At 50.5% G+C, this 19,482-nt stretch overlaps 6 protein-coding genes across 6 annotated transcripts; 3 read left to right on the top strand and 3 right to left on the bottom strand.

Annotated features, from left to right (window-relative positions):
• Nucleotides 1-56: 56 nt before the first annotated feature.
• On the bottom strand, nucleotides 57-1,232 carry RPL8B (60S ribosomal protein eL8; the record flags this gene model as incomplete). The annotated part of the gene is made up of 4 exons (XM_041703981.1): nucleotides 57-257; nucleotides 313-822; nucleotides 881-958; nucleotides 1,230-1,232. The coding sequence occupies 4 exons, from the start codon at nucleotides 1,230-1,232 to the stop codon at nucleotides 57-59; spliced, it is 792 nt and encodes a 263-aa protein (XP_041556612.1).
• Nucleotides 1,233-1,686: 454 nt separating this feature from the next.
• On the bottom strand, nucleotides 1,687-2,307 carry APS3 (putative AP-3 adaptor complex subunit sigma; the record flags this gene model as incomplete). The annotated part of the gene is made up of 2 exons (XM_041703980.1): nucleotides 1,687-2,172; nucleotides 2,239-2,307. 2 exons carry the CDS (start codon nucleotides 2,305-2,307, stop codon nucleotides 1,687-1,689), a joined length of 555 nt encoding a protein of 184 aa, XP_041556611.1.
• Nucleotides 2,308-2,420: 113 nt separating this feature from the next.
• APUU_40860A (translation initiation/elongation factor MRX8) lies at nucleotides 2,421-3,676 on the top strand (the record flags this gene model as incomplete). Its single annotated transcript, XM_041703979.1, has 2 exons — nucleotides 2,421-3,145; nucleotides 3,244-3,676. The coding sequence occupies 2 exons, from the start codon at nucleotides 2,421-2,423 to the stop codon at nucleotides 3,674-3,676; spliced, it is 1,158 nt and encodes a 385-aa protein (XP_041556610.1).
• A 759-nt stretch (nucleotides 3,677-4,435) lies between these two features.
• On the bottom strand, nucleotides 4,436-7,702 carry CDC4_1 (SCF ubiquitin ligase complex subunit cdc4; the record flags this gene model as incomplete). The annotated part of the gene is made up of 3 exons (XM_041703978.1): nucleotides 4,436-4,561; nucleotides 4,616-7,345; nucleotides 7,406-7,702. 3 exons carry the CDS (start codon nucleotides 7,700-7,702, stop codon nucleotides 4,436-4,438), a joined length of 3,153 nt encoding a protein of 1,050 aa, XP_041556609.1.
• A 2,234-nt stretch (nucleotides 7,703-9,936) lies between these two features.
• HOP1 (putative meiosis specific protein Hop1) lies at nucleotides 9,937-12,767 on the top strand (the record flags this gene model as incomplete). The annotated part of the gene is made up of 11 exons (XM_041703977.1): nucleotides 9,937-10,155; nucleotides 10,210-10,232; nucleotides 10,297-10,513; nucleotides 10,566-10,845; nucleotides 10,896-11,061; nucleotides 11,108-11,274; nucleotides 11,343-11,401; nucleotides 11,462-11,692; nucleotides 11,747-11,975; nucleotides 12,027-12,220; nucleotides 12,291-12,767. 11 exons carry the CDS (start codon nucleotides 9,937-9,939, stop codon nucleotides 12,765-12,767), a joined length of 2,262 nt encoding a protein of 753 aa, XP_041556608.1.
• A 3,734-nt stretch (nucleotides 12,768-16,501) lies between these two features.
• On the top strand, nucleotides 16,502-18,670 carry APUU_40857A (uncharacterized protein; the record flags this gene model as incomplete). The annotated part of the gene is made up of 1 exon (XM_041703976.1): nucleotides 16,502-18,670. One exon carries the CDS (start codon nucleotides 16,502-16,504, stop codon nucleotides 18,668-18,670), a length of 2,169 nt encoding a protein of 722 aa, XP_041556607.1.
• Nucleotides 18,671-19,482: the final 812 nt, after the last annotated feature.

Here is a 19,482-nt window from a genome sequence, read left to right as displayed (position 1 = left end):
AGCCCAAGCCAGTGGATATTCGTGTCATTATCGTTGAAGAGAACTAAGCTAGGTGCTTAGACACGGATAGCGGCCTCAGCGATCTTGCGCTTCTTCTCCTGGCGGTCGACAGCCTTGGCGCCCATGATACCACCACCCCAGTGGCGGCGGGACTCCTCGTACTTGTCGGTGTAGCCCTCCTTGATGGCGCTGAGGAGCTTGGTGAACTCAGACTTGTCCTCAGAGCGGACCTCAGTGACAGCGAGGACAGCAGAGGTCTGGATTCAAGTTAGTACTGACACGAGAGTTTAAAACCAAGATGAGAGAACCAACCTTCTTGTGGACAACGGTACCGAGACGGGCCTTGCCCTTGACGATGGCGTATGGGACACCCATCTTGCGGCAGAGAGCGGGAAGGAAGACAACCAACTCAATGGGGTCGACGTCGTGGGCAATCAGGACAAGAGAGGCCTTCTTGTTCTCAACGAGGCCAACAACGTGGTTGAGACCGTACTTGACGTTGTAAGGCTTCTTGCTGACATCCTCCTTCTTCTTGCCGTCGGCAACAGCGGTAGCCTCGGCGTGAAGACGCTCCTTCTTCTCAACCTTGGTCTCGGGGCGGTACTTGTTGAGGAACTTGAAGGCCTGGGCAGCGGTGTTGCGGTCCAGGGTGCTCTGGAACTGAGCGATGGAAGGAGGAACCTTGAGGCGGAGGTTCAGGATCTTCTTCTGGCGCTGGAGGCGGACATACTCGGGCCACTTAACGAAGCGGCCGAGGTTGCGCTTGGGCTGGATGTCCTGGCCAATACCGTAGTTACGGGGGCGTCTCTCGATGAGAGGGTTCTGTACAATCAATTAGCGCTTGCTTCCTTGCATTCTCATTAATGTGCAATGGACATACCTTGGGGCCCTTCTTGCCAGAACCAGCCTTGCCCTGGGGGTAAGGGAGGGGGGCAGTCTTCTTTCCGGTCTTGGGAGGCTATCATTGAGAAAAGAAGATCAGCAACTCGTCCACCAATGCTGTATCTTCTTTGAACTCTAAAGAGAACACAGGCCAGTCGTGAGACTAGACCTGTGCCTCCAGCCAGATCATCACTGACGCTCGCATCCCCGAAAGGATTTGTGCGATCAATGGAAATTGCCTCGAAACTTTGCGAAACGAAGTGAATGTTGTCTCACGACATATCGCGAAGTTGATCGAGAGTTCTATTCGAAGAACGAAACTCCAAACTGAATTGCTATGTGCTTACCATTGTTGTCGACTGTGATCCGTGGTGAGTTGGTTGACGGGATTGACGGAGAGAAGAAGAAACGAAAAAACGAAGGACGATTTCGAAGTTCAAGAGTAAAAGGCGCTAACGCTTTCGTGGGCCGCGCTAGTGCGGAAAAACAAGCGAGCCGGATCCCGGACAACGCACGTGATCTAGGGCTAGCCCGCGCCTTCCGGATTGGGAGCCAGCCTACAATGTCGAAGTATAGCATCATGGGAAATGTGAAATGGGGCTTCCAATTGGATAGACCATGCTTTTCAATGGATGTTTGACTAAGAACACGCAATTGCAAATCTAAGTTTAGATATAAACGATGCCATATCAAGAAATCAAAACCTTAGGCGCCTGAATATGCATGCACCGCTATCGCATGCCCTCATACAACGTAGCAAATCAACCTAGGACGAAAGAACAATGATGAAGAACAAGTATAAGATCACCGCCAAGCTGCAAGCCCAGCTAATCCACCCCTTCCGACCCCAGAGCTAGCCGCCTGTATAGCCTTCCGCTTCCCCAGATTCCCTTCCTGACTCTGCACCCCCGTGACAATCTTATCGATATTCGTTTCAACCACGACACCTCCAACAATCATCTCACTCAATACCGCATGCATCGTTTCAAACCCAAAAATGAGATCCAGCTCGCACACGTTCTCGAAGATGCGGTCGAGTGCCTCGACAAAGACCTGGATGAGGTCGATAAGTGCCAACGGTGACTCTGTAGACGTTGAGATCATGATGAATGATAGAGTTGCATATGTACGGTAGGTGATCTGGGCTGGCGCATCGGAGGGGCCGGTGCTTTCGGAGCTGGCACCGCGAGCGAGGATGGGAGGCAGGGGAAGGAAGTTGCAGGCTGTTGGGGGACGCTCGGCGACGAGGTCATATATTTGGGCGATCAGGGATTGTTTCGTTAATGTGTCCTGATGAAGAGTCTGTCAGATCTGTTTGGAGGATAGGACAGGGCTTGTAGCTGTTCGAACACTCACGATTTGCGTGTAGAATCTGGTCAGGCGGGGCTGGCCGTTGTTATTGAAGACGAGCACGGCGTTGATCATTTTGATGACTATTAAGTTTCGCAATGTAAATTAAAAGAGATATTTTTTGATTTAAGGCAGTAGATGCGTGGATATTTCACAAGAAAGGAGCGTGCTGGTTGCAAAAGTTAAAGATGATCCTCAGCAGCAAGCGCATCATCACCGGAGCTTATCGCGGAGATCTCGGACAACATTCCGCCTCCGGCAGTATCTTGACGTCTCGGCAAACATGCCTATCCAAGCTTTGCGCAAAGAAGCTCTCCAGCGCATCCAGACCAACTTCCAAACCAACAATCCCAAGTTCCGTCAACAAGAGCTACTATATCATGATGAGATCCCCATTATATGTTTGTCGCAGCTGCCGACAAACGTTCTCACTCCGCGCACCACGAAGCAGGACCATAACCACCGCGACAACTCCGCAAACCGAGTCCCCCCAAACCCTTCCACTTCGCGATCTAACCCCCAAACACCTCTCCTACTACTGGGACACATCAATACCGACCTCATCCCAACTCGCATACGCAGACAAACTCTTCGAGCCCTCGCGCCACTCCCCGATAAAGCTATGGTCGGCGGCAAAGTTCCGCACGACGCCTCTGTCCTCAATGGAACCCGAAGTTGCTTTCCTGGGCCGGTCCAATGTCGGGAAAAGCTCACTGCTGAATGCGATTATGGGTAAAGAGATGTGCTGGACGTCTTCGAAGCCTGGACGAACGAGGGAGATGAATGCATTCGGCATAGGGGGCACGAAGGGCGGCGAGTCGAAGATTGTCCTGCTTGATATGCCGGGTTATGGTAAGGCGAGTCGCACGGAATGGGGAGCGGAGATCATGAAGTACCTCCAGGGGAGGAAGCAGTGAGTAACTATCCATCCATATCACCACCTACGGCACCCATATACAGGGTGAAATTTGGATTTTCATTAAATGATTGACTTCTCAAAACGCAAACCAGACTGCGCCGAGCATTCCTCTTAATCGACAGCGAGCACGGGATCAAGCGAACTGACGCCGCGATCCTTAGTTTATTCCGGCAGTATGCGATCCCGCATCAGATAATCATGTCGAAGGTCGACAAACTTCTTGTGAAGAAAAAGACGAAACCTACGAGCGTGCCATCTGCTGAGAAACTCGCTGGCCTGCGAGCTACACTTGAGAGGCTGAGGCCTGTTGTCCAGCCGGACGGTCGTAACGAGGGTCCTGGCGCCCTAGGGGAGTTGTTGACGTGTAGCGCTGAGACACCGCTTGGACCCGGCCAGTTTCTGGGTATTAGTTCAGTTCGCTGGGCTATACTTTCTGCTGCAGGATTGGATGGGACGGTCGAGGCGAGGGCGGAACTGTTTCCTACTGAGTTGACGGGTGTTGAAGCTCTCGACCGGGCTTCTTGAAATGAGTAGGGCCTAAGGTTCCATTTAATTTCCCTTTAAGAGAATCGGGAATCGGGTACTAAATTCAAATGGGCGTCCGTTACCTGGCAACTGGTATGGTCGATCTACACGCCTCGCCACCTGGCTGTTGAATCAAACCCGGTCATTGATACCACCACCAGGCCTTAGTGGCATGGCTTTACGAAATACGGACCGCCGTTGTTACGGAAATTTCGACAACTACGAAGGGTTTGTCTTGAGGGATACCCATAGACGCTCCAATGCGCGCCAGCACCATGCAACGAAAACATACAACCTAAGATTCTTTCTATAAGCATGAATATCTGAGCAAAAGAACTGAGGGTAAATTGTTGTGGCCCGCCGCTTAAAGTCCACATTAAGAATATGCGCGTAAGACATCGAACAGACCACGGGGACATAACGTGATAAATGCAAAAGTAATTCAGAGAGACATGAATGCTTGTCATAATAATGATATGTAATTGTTCCTAATACCAAGACGCCTGTCCGTCATAAACCGCAGTGGGAGGTATGTTGCTAACCACGCTATGCAAAGCCTTGCGATGTAAACATTTCCGTGAGAATGGGTATCGTAAATAGAGGTGTCAAATATAAAATGGTGATAAAAGACCTCCAAAGTAGGAATGAAGAAGCACTGGTGCTTGGTGTTTCGGGCGGTCAAACATAGTTCACACCCCAATCAGTGTCCTACCAGCGGATCGTAGCGTCGAAACCTGTTCGTAGCTTGTGTGGATGCGACTACGCATCAGACAGATCGTAATCCTCATCAGTGTCACTGACTTCCTGCCCCGATCGGTTGACAACGATACGTCTACCTAATTGGTCATCTGGAAGACCATCACGGGACGCACCAAAGTCAAGAACCTAGCGCTAATTAGCTTGATGCGTCAAGGAAATAAGGACTAAACAAACACTCACTTCGATGTAAGTCATACCATCACGCTGCACTGCAGCAACACATCTACGGTCATTAAATTTGACCTGCCATACTCCGCCGAGGTTTGTGAGAAGATCCCGAACACATTCTCCGGTTCGTACATCCCACATTTTCAGAGTTCGGTCAGAGCCTGAGATAACTTTCTGCCCATCATGCTGGAAGCATGTGATTGCACCTGTGTGAGCGCTCAACATACTCTTGCACTGGCCAGTCTCAGGGTCCCAAATCCGGAGAGTCGAGTCCGCGGCAGCTGAGACAAGACGATCGCATTTCAGGTCTAGAAGCCCAACAAGTGACGTGTGGCCCTCCAAGTTGTAAAGAATTGAGCCTGTATCTAGGGACCACACCTTCACCATATTATCCATAGATCCACTTATGCAACGGTTCCGCTTATGGTCGAGAACCACGCTATACACCTTCAGTGAGTGGCCAGAAAGTCGGTGCACCGTTTCGCCAGTCGATATTTTCCACACTCTTACGGTGCAGTCGTAGCTTCCGCTGACCAAGGTGTCTCCATGGGCTGCAATGGCGCGGACAGAATGTTGGTGACCGGTCAGGACGCGGACAAAATACGGACAATCAGCGTCGTCCACGTGGGGTCCGCTTTGATAATATCCAGGATCTTCTGGTTTAGGGAGTTTCCAAACTCGTAAGTTCGAATCCCGAGAACCCGTAATGATTAATGGCTCCTTTGGCATCATTTCAGGAGTGCCATCCGCTTTCTTTCCGACTTCAACGGGCAGAACGATTTGCAAGCAGCGTACGGTTGAAGTATGGCCGTGGAATATTTGTGTACATCTTGCCCTTTCGATGTCCCAGACGCGAACAGATCTATCGGTAGACCCAGAGACAAGAGTATTGCCATGATATTCAAGGGCCCAAACGCCACCTTCATGGCCTTCGAGAGTTGCCCTTAAGACGCCTGTCTTCGTGTCATACACGTTGATATTAGTGTCATCACTGCCAGTCAAAATTTTATCGGTGTCGAATTGGAGACATGTGACCACATGGCGGTCATGGGCACGGAATGCAATGTGTCTTGGTTTTACGCCAGTTTTCATCCAGCCCTTGCGCACGGAATAGTGTCGCTGGTATAGAGATTTGTAGAGATGGAGTGCTCGAAGAGATGGAAGACCGATATCCGGGTATGGAATAGCCGCAGCTGCAGCGTTGGCAGCAGCATATGGCCCTTCCGTTAATGACACTTCTCTTCTCCAATCTGATGAATCGGACTGATCGGTGCCGCTAGATGAGATCTTTCGTTTCGCCAGTTTTCTGCTAGAAACTCGGGAAGCTTTCCTTTTCGGACGTCGATTGAGAGATGACGATCTGTCACTTGGTCCGGTAAATGGTGACAAAGCCGAGCTGGAATCTGGGTCCGGCTTGATAAAAGGTGACAGATTGAGGTCCTTTTCGTAGTCTTCCACTCCACTTGGAAACTGCCAGCCCCAACCTTCTCTGATAGCTCGTTGTAGCTCTCCCTCTGGAAGCATAAACCCATCTCTATCAAAGAGTTCTTTCCAGGACTTCTCGTCGGAGTTGATGATGTGTCTCCACTTCTTTGACACCTGCGCAGCACGGCACATGGTTTGTGCGTCAAAATATTTGACAATATTTAGGCTTAACTCTAGTGGAAGAAGCGTGATGAAATCACATTTTAGGGCTGGATTGACAACGTCGGCAACAAAGTGCAAAGTCGGTTTAGGGCAACGCTTTAGAAGTTGGTACATGAGGTACGTCTTCATCTCCTCGGGTATAGTGTCGAAAAAATCCACAACATTGGGTATGTCCATTAACGACGACGCACCAGGTGCTTTCGTATTTGGTGTTGAAACACTGGTGTTGCGTTCAGCAACCGCAGGCACAGAAGAAGTCGAGGTCTGTTTTCGTGAAGAGTCGATAAGCTGGGAATCAATATGTTCGAAACTTGAATCTGTTTCATCTTCAGGTTCTTCAGCAGAGTCAAATGACGATTCCGCATGCAATGCATTCATAGCTGCCACTGGTGACAAACTAGGACTAGGTAAGCACATATCCTGCGCAGCAACATTGTCAACAAGTGTCAGCTGTGAAGCCGAGTCCTGGGATCGATTTTGAGAAAGTGAGTCAGGGACATATTCTGTGTCCTGGCTCTCGGAAGCTCCTAGACCTTGTTGCCTCGAGTTTTCGTCTTCGGGTATTACTGACTCCGCAGAATCTGATACTGGAGGACGTCCAAATTGTCTGCTTCTCTCAGAAACGATGGTTCTGGTACGAGAAGGGTCTTTTCTTGCATGGAGGGTTGACAAATCGCCTTGGGATTCGATCTCTGAAGACAATGGTGACCGAAGTAGGGTCTCTCTCCGGGGAAAGTTCGCGCTGTGGATTCGCCTCCGCGAAGCAATGCTCTCTTGAGAGCTGAAACTGCTGTTTTCTGTCTCGGGCGTTGCCAAGCCGGCGGGTTTAGGGTAGGAAGGCGTATTGCCATGGACTCGGGAGGAGCGTAGCAAAGGCTCTGATGGAATCCTACTCGACTGAGACCTCAAGCTCCCTTGTCTAGCTTCTGTAAACGATAGGGGTCGTCGCTTGGAGCTGGCTGGGAGAGGGGCAGGATAGTTCGAAACTCTCGGGACTGCGAACCGACGCGGTAGTTGGCCATCTTCGGAATTGAACGAAGTGACTGATCGGACAACGCCGTTTGACGACTTCAAAGCATCGTTCTTTTCGGTTATCTAGAGGCCATAGGTTAGATTTTATCTGCCAAGATGGAATGTTAGTGTTGTATTTCGTACCTCCTCTATAGTCGCCGTGGTATCATCAGGCTCGTTGAAGACCACGGACTTTCCACCCAGATCAAACTTGATATTTTTCAAAGCTGATGGCGTGGGAGACGATGCCAGTGGATATAGTTTAGGATCAAGTTCCTGGGCCGCTCGTGGTGGTTTTATAAACAACGGAGGGAACGAGGTTGTAGTAGTTGTGGTGGTGGTAACGACAGTTGTTCGTGTTGCGGGTGCGAAAGAGAACTGGCCGATGGAACCAGATGCAGCCCCTTGAATAAAACCGTCCTTGGGTTCGTTATCGTCCATGTTGTTCTGTGCTTACCGCCAAGCTGCGTTGCTCTAGAGAAAGGTACACGGACGCGTCGTGAGGGTGACAGGAACGAAGAAAACCGCCGTGTCTATTCGAAGTGTAATATACGTCGCACTGATATTCGACTTTTGCGTAAGAAAGTAGCTTGAAGCTGGTCGAAGCGGCTGGGAGGAGGCTATTCAAGGAAACAGGCGAGATGGGGGGCTGTCAGCACGATACTCCTCCGTACGCGGCCGTCAAGACCATCTGACTGCCCAAAGTAAAAAGGAAACAGATATCGTTAGAACATGGTCGTCACGGAGGTGTATTTTGAGAAGGCTCCAAGGTCGGCAGTAGCGATGGAAGGAAAGTAGAAAAAGAAAACTCCCAGTGGCGTGCGCCGAACAAGGAGATGTTGGGCGGCGGAGACAATCGAGGGAGAGCTGGGGGTGGTTGGTTCCAGGTTGTGTCGGTCTCAGCAGCGTCGTACCGTACTGTCACCTGGCCCGGCTAGCCCGATTTGGCGCCTTCCCGAGCGGCAACAGATCTAAGAAAGAGGGACCGCGAATGGGTCTGAATCTGAATCCTGCAAAATTGATAACTAGTTGATTCCTACGAGGAAGGACCGGAGATGATTGTATAGAACAGAGAAACTTTGTATGTTTGGTTTTACATCCATGCCAAAGAATGGGGCGAGAGCAAGGGCGCAAGCGAAAATCTCAGCAGGGCCGCGTGGGATCAGAATTTGCCGTTAGAGTATGAAACTCGTCTCGTGAATACCACTCTCGGCGCTAAGTAGAATTATCCCACCAAAGCACGAAGACCCCAGTTACTACAGGGAATATACACTACATTACTGCTACTACTCAGATGCATTAAAAGAAATGAAATACACTTCCCACGTCCTGAACGCGACGCTGCAACATCTCGGAAGCCATTTCTTACAAGGGAGGCGAGGGGTGTCATGTGATACGTCATCTCCAACAAGGAAGGCACAAGAACACAGCATGATATTCTAAGATACGACTTTACAAAGTTTGTACACACGGAGAATAACGAGCTATATGGTATGATTTTATGGACTTGCAGCTGCAACAATTGGCTGGAATCATGTGCGATAGTGGGGTTATCTCTCCAGCATCCTTGCGGTGGAGAGGAGTTCGAACTTCGAACCGACCGTTGCAGTGTGGTGATTAGTTAAAACAGGCTGGCAGGATGCGTTTCTTCTTCAGAGAAATTTCTATATATTTTCTAGTGAGCACAAATCCTTAGTAGAAAAAGATAGGGGGGTGGGTGTCTCCAAATTCGCTACGTATTGGCCTTGTTAGGAAGACTGAGCGCGAAAAGATCAAAATGCGGGGAAGGCCCATAAGAGAACGGGTCTGTGTTTAAGAACTGTTTTTGTCCGTCTTGGCCGTCCACAGCGGGCAAACGGCACTTATCCAACTCCATAGACCTTTGGTAGATAGTTAGCTAGTTAACTAATAATGTCTTTGTAATCTATTCTAGTGTGTTGAAGTAGAAGTGGCGTTGCAGTTGTGCTGCCTGCGGGTACAGAGGTATTTGATCCTTCAGGCTGTCCCGCCCCATATCCATGCCTTCACCGGTCCGCAGCGCTTCTATATTTAGTGCCATCTGAACCTCATATATCAAAGCTTATGATGACAGTTGTTCCAGCTAATTATGAAGGATAAAACAAATAACATCAAGAACCTGATCCGACTTGCTTAAAGAATCAAATAATCCATGTACAGGCTAGCGCTAATACGCAGTATTTAGAACAGTGCAAATTTATCCAGTAAATTTGATATATGTAGTCTCTAACTAGTTAACTATAGATAAATATTTTGTTAGCGATTGTGATCAGTGCAAGACCTGCCAAGAAAAGCCAGAGCGGAAACCGGGAAATCTGTGGAGCAAGAGAGAGAACAAATCAGAGCCTCGCAAGTCAAGCGATCGAGAACAAGGGACAGGGAAGATCAAACGAAGGCATCAGATGTTTGTTGGCATTTTGGACTGCACTGAGTAAAGGGGGCTGAGAATCAAACGGCTACCATTGAAAGTCTGCCCGCGTCCGCGAATTCAAGACACGATAGCGTTTCCAACTCCCGTGACCGAACTTTGCATTTCCATCGGGCCTCAATTCTCTCCTTTACCCATCCACTTCCGAAGGCTATCTTGATCGCCGTTTTTGCTTGCAACTTAGGATTAATCCGGCGACAGCGAGCGAAAGCTCGCCCTTTCCTCTCGAATGGTCAGGATCAAATTTACTGGACCGCCCATGGCGGCTCGGTCTCAGCTTGCTCAGCCTCGCGGCCTCTTGCCATCGAACGGCACGACGCCAGCTTCCTCTCCAGCAATTGAGTCTCGAGCTGCGATGGATGGCCTGGACGAGTTAAGTGCGGAGGAACACCGCGTTCTGCAGCAGCAACAAAGTCTGGAGATGGTCAAGATCATGCTCCACGTATCCGTTAGTTTCCCAAACTTTCCGGTTGCACCACAAACTAATTGGTTTAATATGTAGTTCGGAACTCTCTTTTACCTTAGGTTAGTTTAATGCCCTGCCGCGTTGATATTTGCTCAGTGGACATGCCTGACTCGTTACTTTCAGAGAATTCTTACCACTTCAGTGCTTTGACGATCGCGATCTCAGAGAGGCGCAAAAGCAGCAGAAGTTCTCTTATCGCGAGTTCATCGATAACAGTCCAATCTCAAAAGGCCCCAATGGTGTTGCTGATGACTCTTTTGGGAGAGCCAAGAGAGGACAGCCTTTAAAGATAATTCTCAGCGGTTCCGAGCCAAAGGCAGATATGATAATTAACGTTCTGGTAAGCCTCATGATTAACTCTGTGCTTCGAATGTACTAACTGACCGATCTAGGAAACTGGTATTTTTGACGCTCTCAGTAAGAGTGTCCTCGAGGCGGTCCAACTCACAATCATCGCCGACAAGGAAGCGCCTGATAACGTCCTTGAGTCGTATACCTTCTCTTTCAGGTATACTGACGGATTAGGCGACATACATAGACGTTTAAAGACGTTGTCAATAGAGCCGTGTGGCTATGTTGCCGACATGAAGTCCGCTCAGACAGCCAGAGTAGGACTGGAAACCATTGTTCGACGCTTGATAACCCTGAGCGCTTTCCTTCCAACTCTCCCAAGTATGCAGACCCTGCAGTTTTGGCTGTTGGGTTGCTGCTAACTTATATAGACAAACGTACACTCGGCGTCCACCTCTTCTACACCGAGGATTGCCCCCCTGATTACGAGCCCCCTGGTTTCAACGGTGCAAGAGACGGAACCATCAACTATCCGCTAACTGAGAATTGGAGACGAGAATCCCAGGCATGCGGTAAAATGGAAAGCGGATGGCATACGTACGTATTACCTATCCAATTAGGTAACCACCGCTGATGGGCTTAGTGTCGGGCTTAAAGTCACCTCGCTCAAATGGACTGGGCCAGAGCCAGAGGATTCCGAGCCTATACCACAGATACCCGCGGACATCGAATACAAAGACACCGTGCCCCGAGCTGAAGACATTGGCTTTGAAGATGAAGAGAGCAAGCTGCAATCCTCCCAGATCGAGGGTATGTTTACCTCGATCTCTACCTGTTTTGTGGATAAGTTCTGATCATCGCCCTTTGCGAAGTAATAGGCTCCCTAGAAGCAACGCAGGATGTTGTTGAACGAGAGAGGCTACGGATGATGATGCCTGTAAGGGAAACCATAGGTTCCAACACCTTAGAGCTTGATTAACTAACCTCACCAAATTAGTCCCAGGAAGAGCCCTCTCCGGACAGTAATTTGATTCCTACGCAGCCCGTTAAGCAAACGCCTACCCCGGAAGCCGAGACCGTGGAAGCAGCGAGACCGAGCCCGAAATTTATTCTTGGGCAGGAAAAGTTTGCAGAGTTGCGCAAGGCTTCTAAAACTTCAGCCCGAAGGCGTTCAGAGCCGGCTGCTGTTAGTTGCCAATGTGATTGGAAGGGAGAGGAAGAAGACATGGTGAGTAAACAACTACGTTTCAGACCTATATAGAGGCGGTGCTAAATCTTTTAGATTGTGTGCAGCTTTTGCAATACGCGGCAACACCGACTTTGCTATGGCTATGTGGATGCGTATAAGAATTCAGTTCCTGACATCCACGCATGCTACCGCTGCCTGCTCGAACCCAACGAAAGTCAGATTTTCAATAGCTTGGACAACGTTATTCTAGCTCGGAGAACTCTGAAAATCATCTCAGAAGAAGGAATCCTAAGCTCTGCACAAGCGTTCTGCGAGAGAATCCGTAAGAAGCACCGAATATTGGTTGGATAACCGGACCCTAACTCTCCTACAGACTGCAGTCCACCAGCCTTTGCCCGGGTCAAGGAATTTCTAAAGAGGAAGGCAATCATGCAACCTACACCCGGCTACAAGCCCAAAGAATGCATTCGTAAAGGCCTGCCTACATTTGTTGTCCCCGACAAACCAAAGGTCCGCGAGATAATCCAACGGGACATTATGAATCCCATGGTGAAGATCGAACACCACGTAAGTAGATCAAGTCTCATGCTGAAACTCCCTTCCCCTGCTTCTTGCTAAAAAAAATAAAATGATGCAGTACACGACGCAATACTTCACCGATTCTCTCGAGGCGCTTAGCCCGCCAGCCACCAGTGACGCTGACGGCTTGAGCAAACAAAACTCTCAAAACACCGTCATACCAGCGGTGAAGAACAGCCAAGACGATGAACGAAGGACAACGAAAGACACTCGCGACGATGAGTCTAGGGAATCGGGTACACCGCAACAAGCCCTCAGCTCTCGACGTCGTACAAGATCGTCCAACGTCGTTAGTGTCATCCAAGACAGCCAACCCACCGACAAGAGCACACCACAACAGTCCACTCGCAAACGAACCAGGTCTTCGCAAGTTGGCCCCGAACCGATACGCCCAGTCACGCCGTCACAGTCAACAGCTTCAGACAATGAAGTAGACACGGACAAGCCTCGACGCAGCAGTCGCAAGAGGCGCAAAATCAGCAACTACTCCAAACTCATTGACGTTGGGGCAGAGACGAGTGGGAACGAACAATAAGTCTGACGAGTTACCACATAGTACCTACAGTATGTTCGAAAGCACATGCCATATAGGGTTAACGGCTTGTCAACTGGAGCATTCTGCATGTTCGCCAGGAGCGGGTCTGTTTCATATTTCCCGATGGTTTCATGTTCGGGCTGAACTTGACCCGGTGGCCCATAGTTTGCACGGAACTGCAATTCGGCGAAGCACGGACTACCGGGGTCAGGGTCAAGCCGTAAACAGGGTCACAGGTACCGGGGTACCAAGATGCTCTGTCGCAGGGGTCCAAAACCAAAAACAAGAAGCAGCATACAAATAATTGATGTTTACCGCAACTCATTCATTGAAGGAAGGGCTGTGTTTCCAGCCCAACGTTTAGCCCAAGGTTCAAGGTTCAAGGTTTAATTTCACTTTCAACGGCGGGGGAGCGTGCGTGCAAAAGTTGTCAATATTTCTACGAGGTGCATACATATCTATCGAGGCGGGTCTCTCCTTCGTCCAGTCTTGTCCAAAATTTCTTTGTTTTCCACTTTCGACTCAGCGCCATAACCATTATCTAATTCTAGTTAGTGGCTTAATAGCCCCAAACTCCGGGTTAAGCTTATGCATGAAGGAGTCCTAAGTATGCTTTCGGAGAAAGAGATCTCATAATCGAGATTCGAGTCCCGGTTCCAAGCCCTCGGAGCCAGAGTCGGAGAATTCGTATGTGATGAGTCGTATGCAGGATTTGGAGCCCGCAGGAGCAAGCAGAGCAGGGATGGTAAAAAGCAAAATAAAGCAACTAGCGGATGTTGAGGCAGCCGTAGGCTGTAGCTTTGACTTTGGCTCAGGCCGGGTGTGGGCTGAGCTGGATTGACTCCCGTCATACCTACTTGAGTACGTGGTGATGATGTTTTCGTTCCTCTTCTCTTCCTTTCTCTATCCGTATACTGGGTCGGGTGTGTCATGGTAGCTCGTTGAGTTGACTGAATAGACTCAGAAAATGACGAAATTGGAACCAAGCTGGTAAACAAAGCATCAAGAGCTATTGAGCAGGTCCACAAACCCGTACCGTGTATGAGGGTGAAACTAGCCTGGCGATCATCGGAACCTTGTCAATGACAATCCACAATACAATCCACCAGGAGGTGAGGAGCAGGACAAGGCCGAGTGACAGCTTGAAGTCGATGTTGTTGATCCTCGCACCAACCTAGACAGATCATGATCAGCAGTTGACAGATCGCAATGGGTTAGCGCGCCCTCGCCTCGCCCGACAAATCAGCAGCGCGCATTGCATGCAGTGTGTGAAACCGCCGTCGACAAATGCACGGGGCGCTGCAGTAGCTTGATGCCAGACTGTTGCCAGCGGCTGGTGGCTTCAAGGTTGTTTCGTCGCAGACGCCGATCTGACATGGCATATCCAATTATAGCCGTGGAGCATGGGGGTTGCTGTTGGTTTCTGTCATGGTTTCGAGGAATCCTCCGCTGCGTTGTACAGCGACGCAGGGGAGCAGAGCACTCCTGTGCGAAATAGGAGATCTCCCCGTTGGAGTGCTCGACTTGACACCCTTCCTGACGAATTTTGACTGCTTCAAAGTTTCATCAGGTTCGGTTTCACTTTCTTCCCCGTAAATCAGTGCCAGACTATCTTCAATAGTCCAGCACATCACTCCCAGCGACCACAGCGACGGGACAGAGACAATTGGAAGTCAAAGTCAAAAAGTCAAAACACTGTCAACCCCCAAAGGGCGCTAGTCGGGGTCTACTGCAGGCGTCATGATTGGGGGGGCTGATGATTTCTAATTGTAAGATGGAGACAATGGTCGACTATTGAATCGAATCAATAATTGAGAATTCTGGACTCCAACCACTCCACCTTCGTCCCGAGGCTGGCGATCAGCAGTGTTTTGGGCGCGTTCATTGGCAATAAAAGGGGCGCCTCACGAACGAAGGAGTTAGACTACCAGACAGACTACGAAGGTTCTTGAAGACGTCGCCCTCCCGCGGGATCTGGTTCGATCGAGTGGGAGACTGAAGTGCGAGCAGAACTCGTGGAGACTGGAGACTGGAGACCACGAATGTACGAGAGCCGACCCCCGTTTTGGTTGACGGGTTGGCACCTTCGCTTCATGTGAGAATATCATATTATTCGATTCTTTATGCTAGGTGTAAATTTCTCCGGTCGCCTGCATCTGCATCTCTCAAAATTGGACAGGGGGATGTGTAAAGGAGTGATTGCTTGTGTCGCGTGGCTTGGATGCACGTGTTGAGGTTGTGCCTGCCTGTGTCTCTGATCGAGGTCTGTGAACATCAAAGCCTCCAAGACCGAGAACCTGGAGAGCAAGCTCAAAGTTTCACCTTTGGGCCTCGGTTTCAAAAGTCAAAAACAGAAGCTAAGTGTGCAGTTGACGCGCATTCGAGGCGGGCGAACCCACTGTCTGACAGGCATCATCCTGGTGCAGCCCACTTCTTGTCTTCTAGGCAGAGATAGCAGCGGGCCAGCGGCGTTGCCGGCCCTGGCCCTGACCTTGACGAATCCCCGGGTGCCACAAAGCTAGCTCATCCCGCGTCTGTCCGCTGTCGCTGTCGCTGAAACTCGCGTTGTGCATGTGTCCGGCTCCTGTTTGACAACGGAGCACACCCCGGAGAATCGGGGGCCTCCATGACCATGGTTAACACACTCGTCCAATTGTCGCAGCACCACGCGTTGCCATCCACATTCCACAGTGTATCCATCAGTCACTGCGGCTCGCTTGCCGATGAACAGGATTCAGGAACAGCTTCGAAAGTGCGATGATCGATGCTCCACCAGACTCCAGCGGCGGGCATTCATCGCGGATCGGCTGCTTCTGGTGCTTCCACCGGCCATCGTCTATTGATAGGCTAGCCTCGTAGCCACTAAGCCAATGTCGATATTCGATTCCGATCTGGGGGTTTTGGCTTCGAGGCCGGTCGAAAGTCTGATCGCCCCTTAAAAACATAACACCCACTCTGTCAGTCGATAGCCAGCGAGCGGTCTTCGGTTAAGTACTAGTCTGCCCCTTGGGTCGCCGAACCACGGCTCTCGACAGCTGGAGATGGGAGGGCACAGCAGAATTCAGGAAAAAGGGCTGGGGGTGGACATGGTTGGGGTGATAATGATTGGCGCCCAGTGCAATAATTTCCAGGAACGTCAAGATGGTGTTGCCAAAGAGTGGACACTCTGAGTCTGAGGAGTGCACTGTGCACGGGCGGATCGGGCTTGGTTTTAAATAATTAAATTGGACAATTAGTCGATGACCAGTCCCTGGCTGTTCGATGTCTGCTTATCCACCTAATCTCTTAAAACCACCTGTGCTGCTGTTGTTCCTGTACCTTTTCCACCTTCTTCCCTCCCCTTTCCGCTCCCTCTCCTGTCCCTGTCACTCTTTAGTGCTTTCAGTCCTCGCCCTCGATACTGAACGTTTCTCTTCACGGAAAAACAACCCACGATCTTTACATATACAATTCACTTCCGAAATTGGCAATCTGCACACCGTTTTGGCGCTGGCGCCAGCCGTCTCTATCCGCCCTATTCACTGACTCCCGTCGTGTGGGGAAGGCTTCTCTTTTGGGTGAAACAAACAACCCGAACCACTTTTTCACGGCACTCGAGCTATCTATCTTTAATAAATATCAAACGAACGACCAACAACGACAGATGAGAACAATCCTCTAGGAGGATTGTAAACGGCACGAACTATTTTACGAAAATTATCCACCGGGCGTCGCCGACGGCAGAAGATCTCATCATGCCGCATAAGTCTTTCCACATCCCGCTGCGGACCTCCAGTATGAAACCGAAATCCAGCGATGGCAGCAATCGGAAGGAGCATAAGTCGCGGTCCATCCCCAAGGCTCAGAGAATACTCGGAACAACCGGCATCGCCCTTGACGACGATTACCATAAACGCCCCGACCAAAGGACAAGCCGGAGCGCGAGCCATGTGAATGCGCCGGAAACACACCAAAACCCAGACGGAGGAGAAGATGGACTACAACCCCCGAATCTTCGTGTGCGCGCGTCGTCGCCACTGTTAGGCCAAGAATATCGCGACACTCGTAATCCGACACCACTCACGCAGTTGTCAAGGAAGCTGCATCTGTCTCCCTCGTCCTCTGGGCTGTATTCTCGGTATGGTTCGAAGGACGCACCGGCTGAGCCAAGCACAAACCTTGGCCAGTACCATGGTGAGAACATGGAGGACCGGGAAGGCCCAGATAACGGATTCAACCCAGGGTTCAAACAACCAAAGGGGCCAATGAAGGACTCGAAACGGAAGACACGACCCCCAAGGATCGACCTCTCTTTGCTATTCCCCAAACCACAAAATAACTCAACACCTCTTCTATCTCCGCAGCGCATGGTGTCCTCACCGTCTTCTCTTTCTATGAGATCGGAATATTCTACGTTAAAGCCGCAAAGCCCGGAAAGCCGTCTAGGGAAGAAACTCACCAAGTCCCAACCACGACCAAGGACATCAAGTCGCGCAGAGGAGGCCCAACAAACGCTCAATGGCGTTTTGAACTCGTCGCTAGTACAGGACACGCCCCCCGTGTGGAGCAATCCTTCGTTGGAGAAAACGGTGAGGACTAGTGAGATGGACTTGGCGCTACAAAAGGATCTTGATGCCCAACCAACTCCACGGTCCACAGAACGCGCCCTATACAGCCAAATGAACTTCAGCTTGCGCGGTAGGGCCCAGACCCAGCGCAGCGACTCGAAGTCATTTCTATCGGCTAGATCTGGGGAATCAGCACATTCGTCCCAGAGAACTCTACGGGAGGCGACGTCGGCCAGGTCCCTAAACAAGGGCCCTTCCATATCAAAAAAGAGCAGTAAAAGCACACTGAAGAACACCGATTTGAACAAATCTAGCGTGCTTTGTCTTTCCTCCTCCGAAGATGAAGATGATGAGCCGCAGCCTTTGTTGAAGCCCCCATTCAGACCAAACAGAAACAAGAGGGACAGTGTCAGCACGTACGGGGGATATGACGGTGAAATTTGTACTGCGGCTGCCGCGCAAGCGACTAGAGGAACACTACGAAGTGTAGAACGTCCTTCGTCGAGTCAGACTCAAAGTTCACGATCAAGCTCAAAATACCTTCATCCTCGGCAAGACTCTAATGCTTCGCTACCGCGAAAACCCTCTCGGGCAGCCGGGGGTAATCAATCACGCCGTTCAAGCGGTGTTCCCGCAATTCTCGAGCCCGACTTCCTCCACAGCGACCCTATTTTTGAGGACCAGAGCCACGCTCGGACGAGAACCTCAACTATGTCTCAGCGAGAAATGCACAGGAGGAGCCGCGTTATGGCTGTGACAAGACAGGAAGAGCGCCTGCTTGAAGTGATGAGAGTGCGACACGGCAAGATGACTCCAAGTATCTTCAACGAACATATTGAACCCGATCGCCGTTCGGTGGTATCAGGCCTCTCAGTGCCTTCTCGAGATTCATTCTACTGCTCTGATACCTCGTTCCTACGCCTCAGCAACCCTGGTATCCCTCCTTCGGTACCAACACCGCCCCTTCCGGCCTCGTATTATCAGAACAAGGGTGCTTCCACCCCGCAAGGCACAGGGTCTGATACTGAAGATAAGACTACAACTTCAGCCCCATCGCCTCGAGCGAGTGTGTCTTCAAAAAGCCTTCCTTCTCCTGCCACCAGTGCCACATCTCCTCTAACCCCAACTCTACCTATTCACCGCTTTTCGCCCTTGCCGTCCCAAAAACCTCCACCCCAACGACCCCCACCTCCCGTCCCTGAAGTTCAGAGAAACCACTCAAGGAGGCGGACGGATAGCAGCGGGGCCATCGCGCTTGAAGATCCTGCAGCAGAAGATCCAGGTGAGGGCAGCGAGTTTCCTCCTTGGGCGTTGGGGTGGACCACTGAAGGCAGCAACCTAACAGCTGTGCATTGATTTTCGTCATAGCCCGTCTGTACTTTCGTTGACTCTTAGGCCACTGGGTCTACTTTTATCCATCTCATTTTGTCACACCATCCACACACTCACTCTTTCTCAACCTATTAGCATATTCCTACTATTTGTTGGCGGTATTTTCTCATATTTTCCTCTTTTATATCCACGACCGCGTTTGTTTGACTACCTGATTCCCATTTACTGCATGGATTGGCTTTTTGGATGCATATTTCGGACGTGGGGGGGTGGTTTCGGATAGCGATGTGGAAGATTAGGATAATTAATGTATATAACGGGGCTTTGCTCGAGTTCTCTCAAGAATCAAGATTTCTTCATAGTGTCTACCCAAGAACCGGAATTGCCCTCTCCTTGCATCCCAAGCTTGGAACCTCCGAGGATATGGTTTCCGCTCCATTAAGCTTCAGCGACCCGGTGGAAGGCATGAACAGAAAACAATGCCAGATGTCGTCATACCATTACCAGTGGTGGCATGGACAAGAACAAAAGCAAAGCAAGGGCAGAGGATACGCATCACGGCCCCATTACTTACCAGATCACGGAGGCTGCGGGAGGAATCAGAATACGAAACGTGTGCAGCTTGTTTCAAAGACACAGGGTGTTGCCCCAATTGATCCATGGCTCAGACTCGAGGGCTGTGTTGACTGTGTCGATCCCTCCTGCTTTGGGTGGTTGGGCTTTGAGTTGGCCCAGCCCAGCTGGGCTGGTCTGAGGCCTGGCCTGACGTCAGGACACCCAATGACGAACCGCAAATGCTTCCCGCTAAATCCAGGGGAAAATCGTCCGTCGCCCGA

The sequence above is a fragment of the Aspergillus puulaauensis genome, chromosome 4 (genome assembly GCF_016861865.1).
Source record: "Aspergillus puulaauensis MK2 DNA, chromosome 4, nearly complete sequence".
Lineage (NCBI taxonomy): Eukaryota > Fungi > Ascomycota > Eurotiomycetes > Eurotiales > Aspergillaceae > Aspergillus > Aspergillus puulaauensis.
This window is presented reverse-complemented; position numbering and strand designations above follow the sequence as displayed.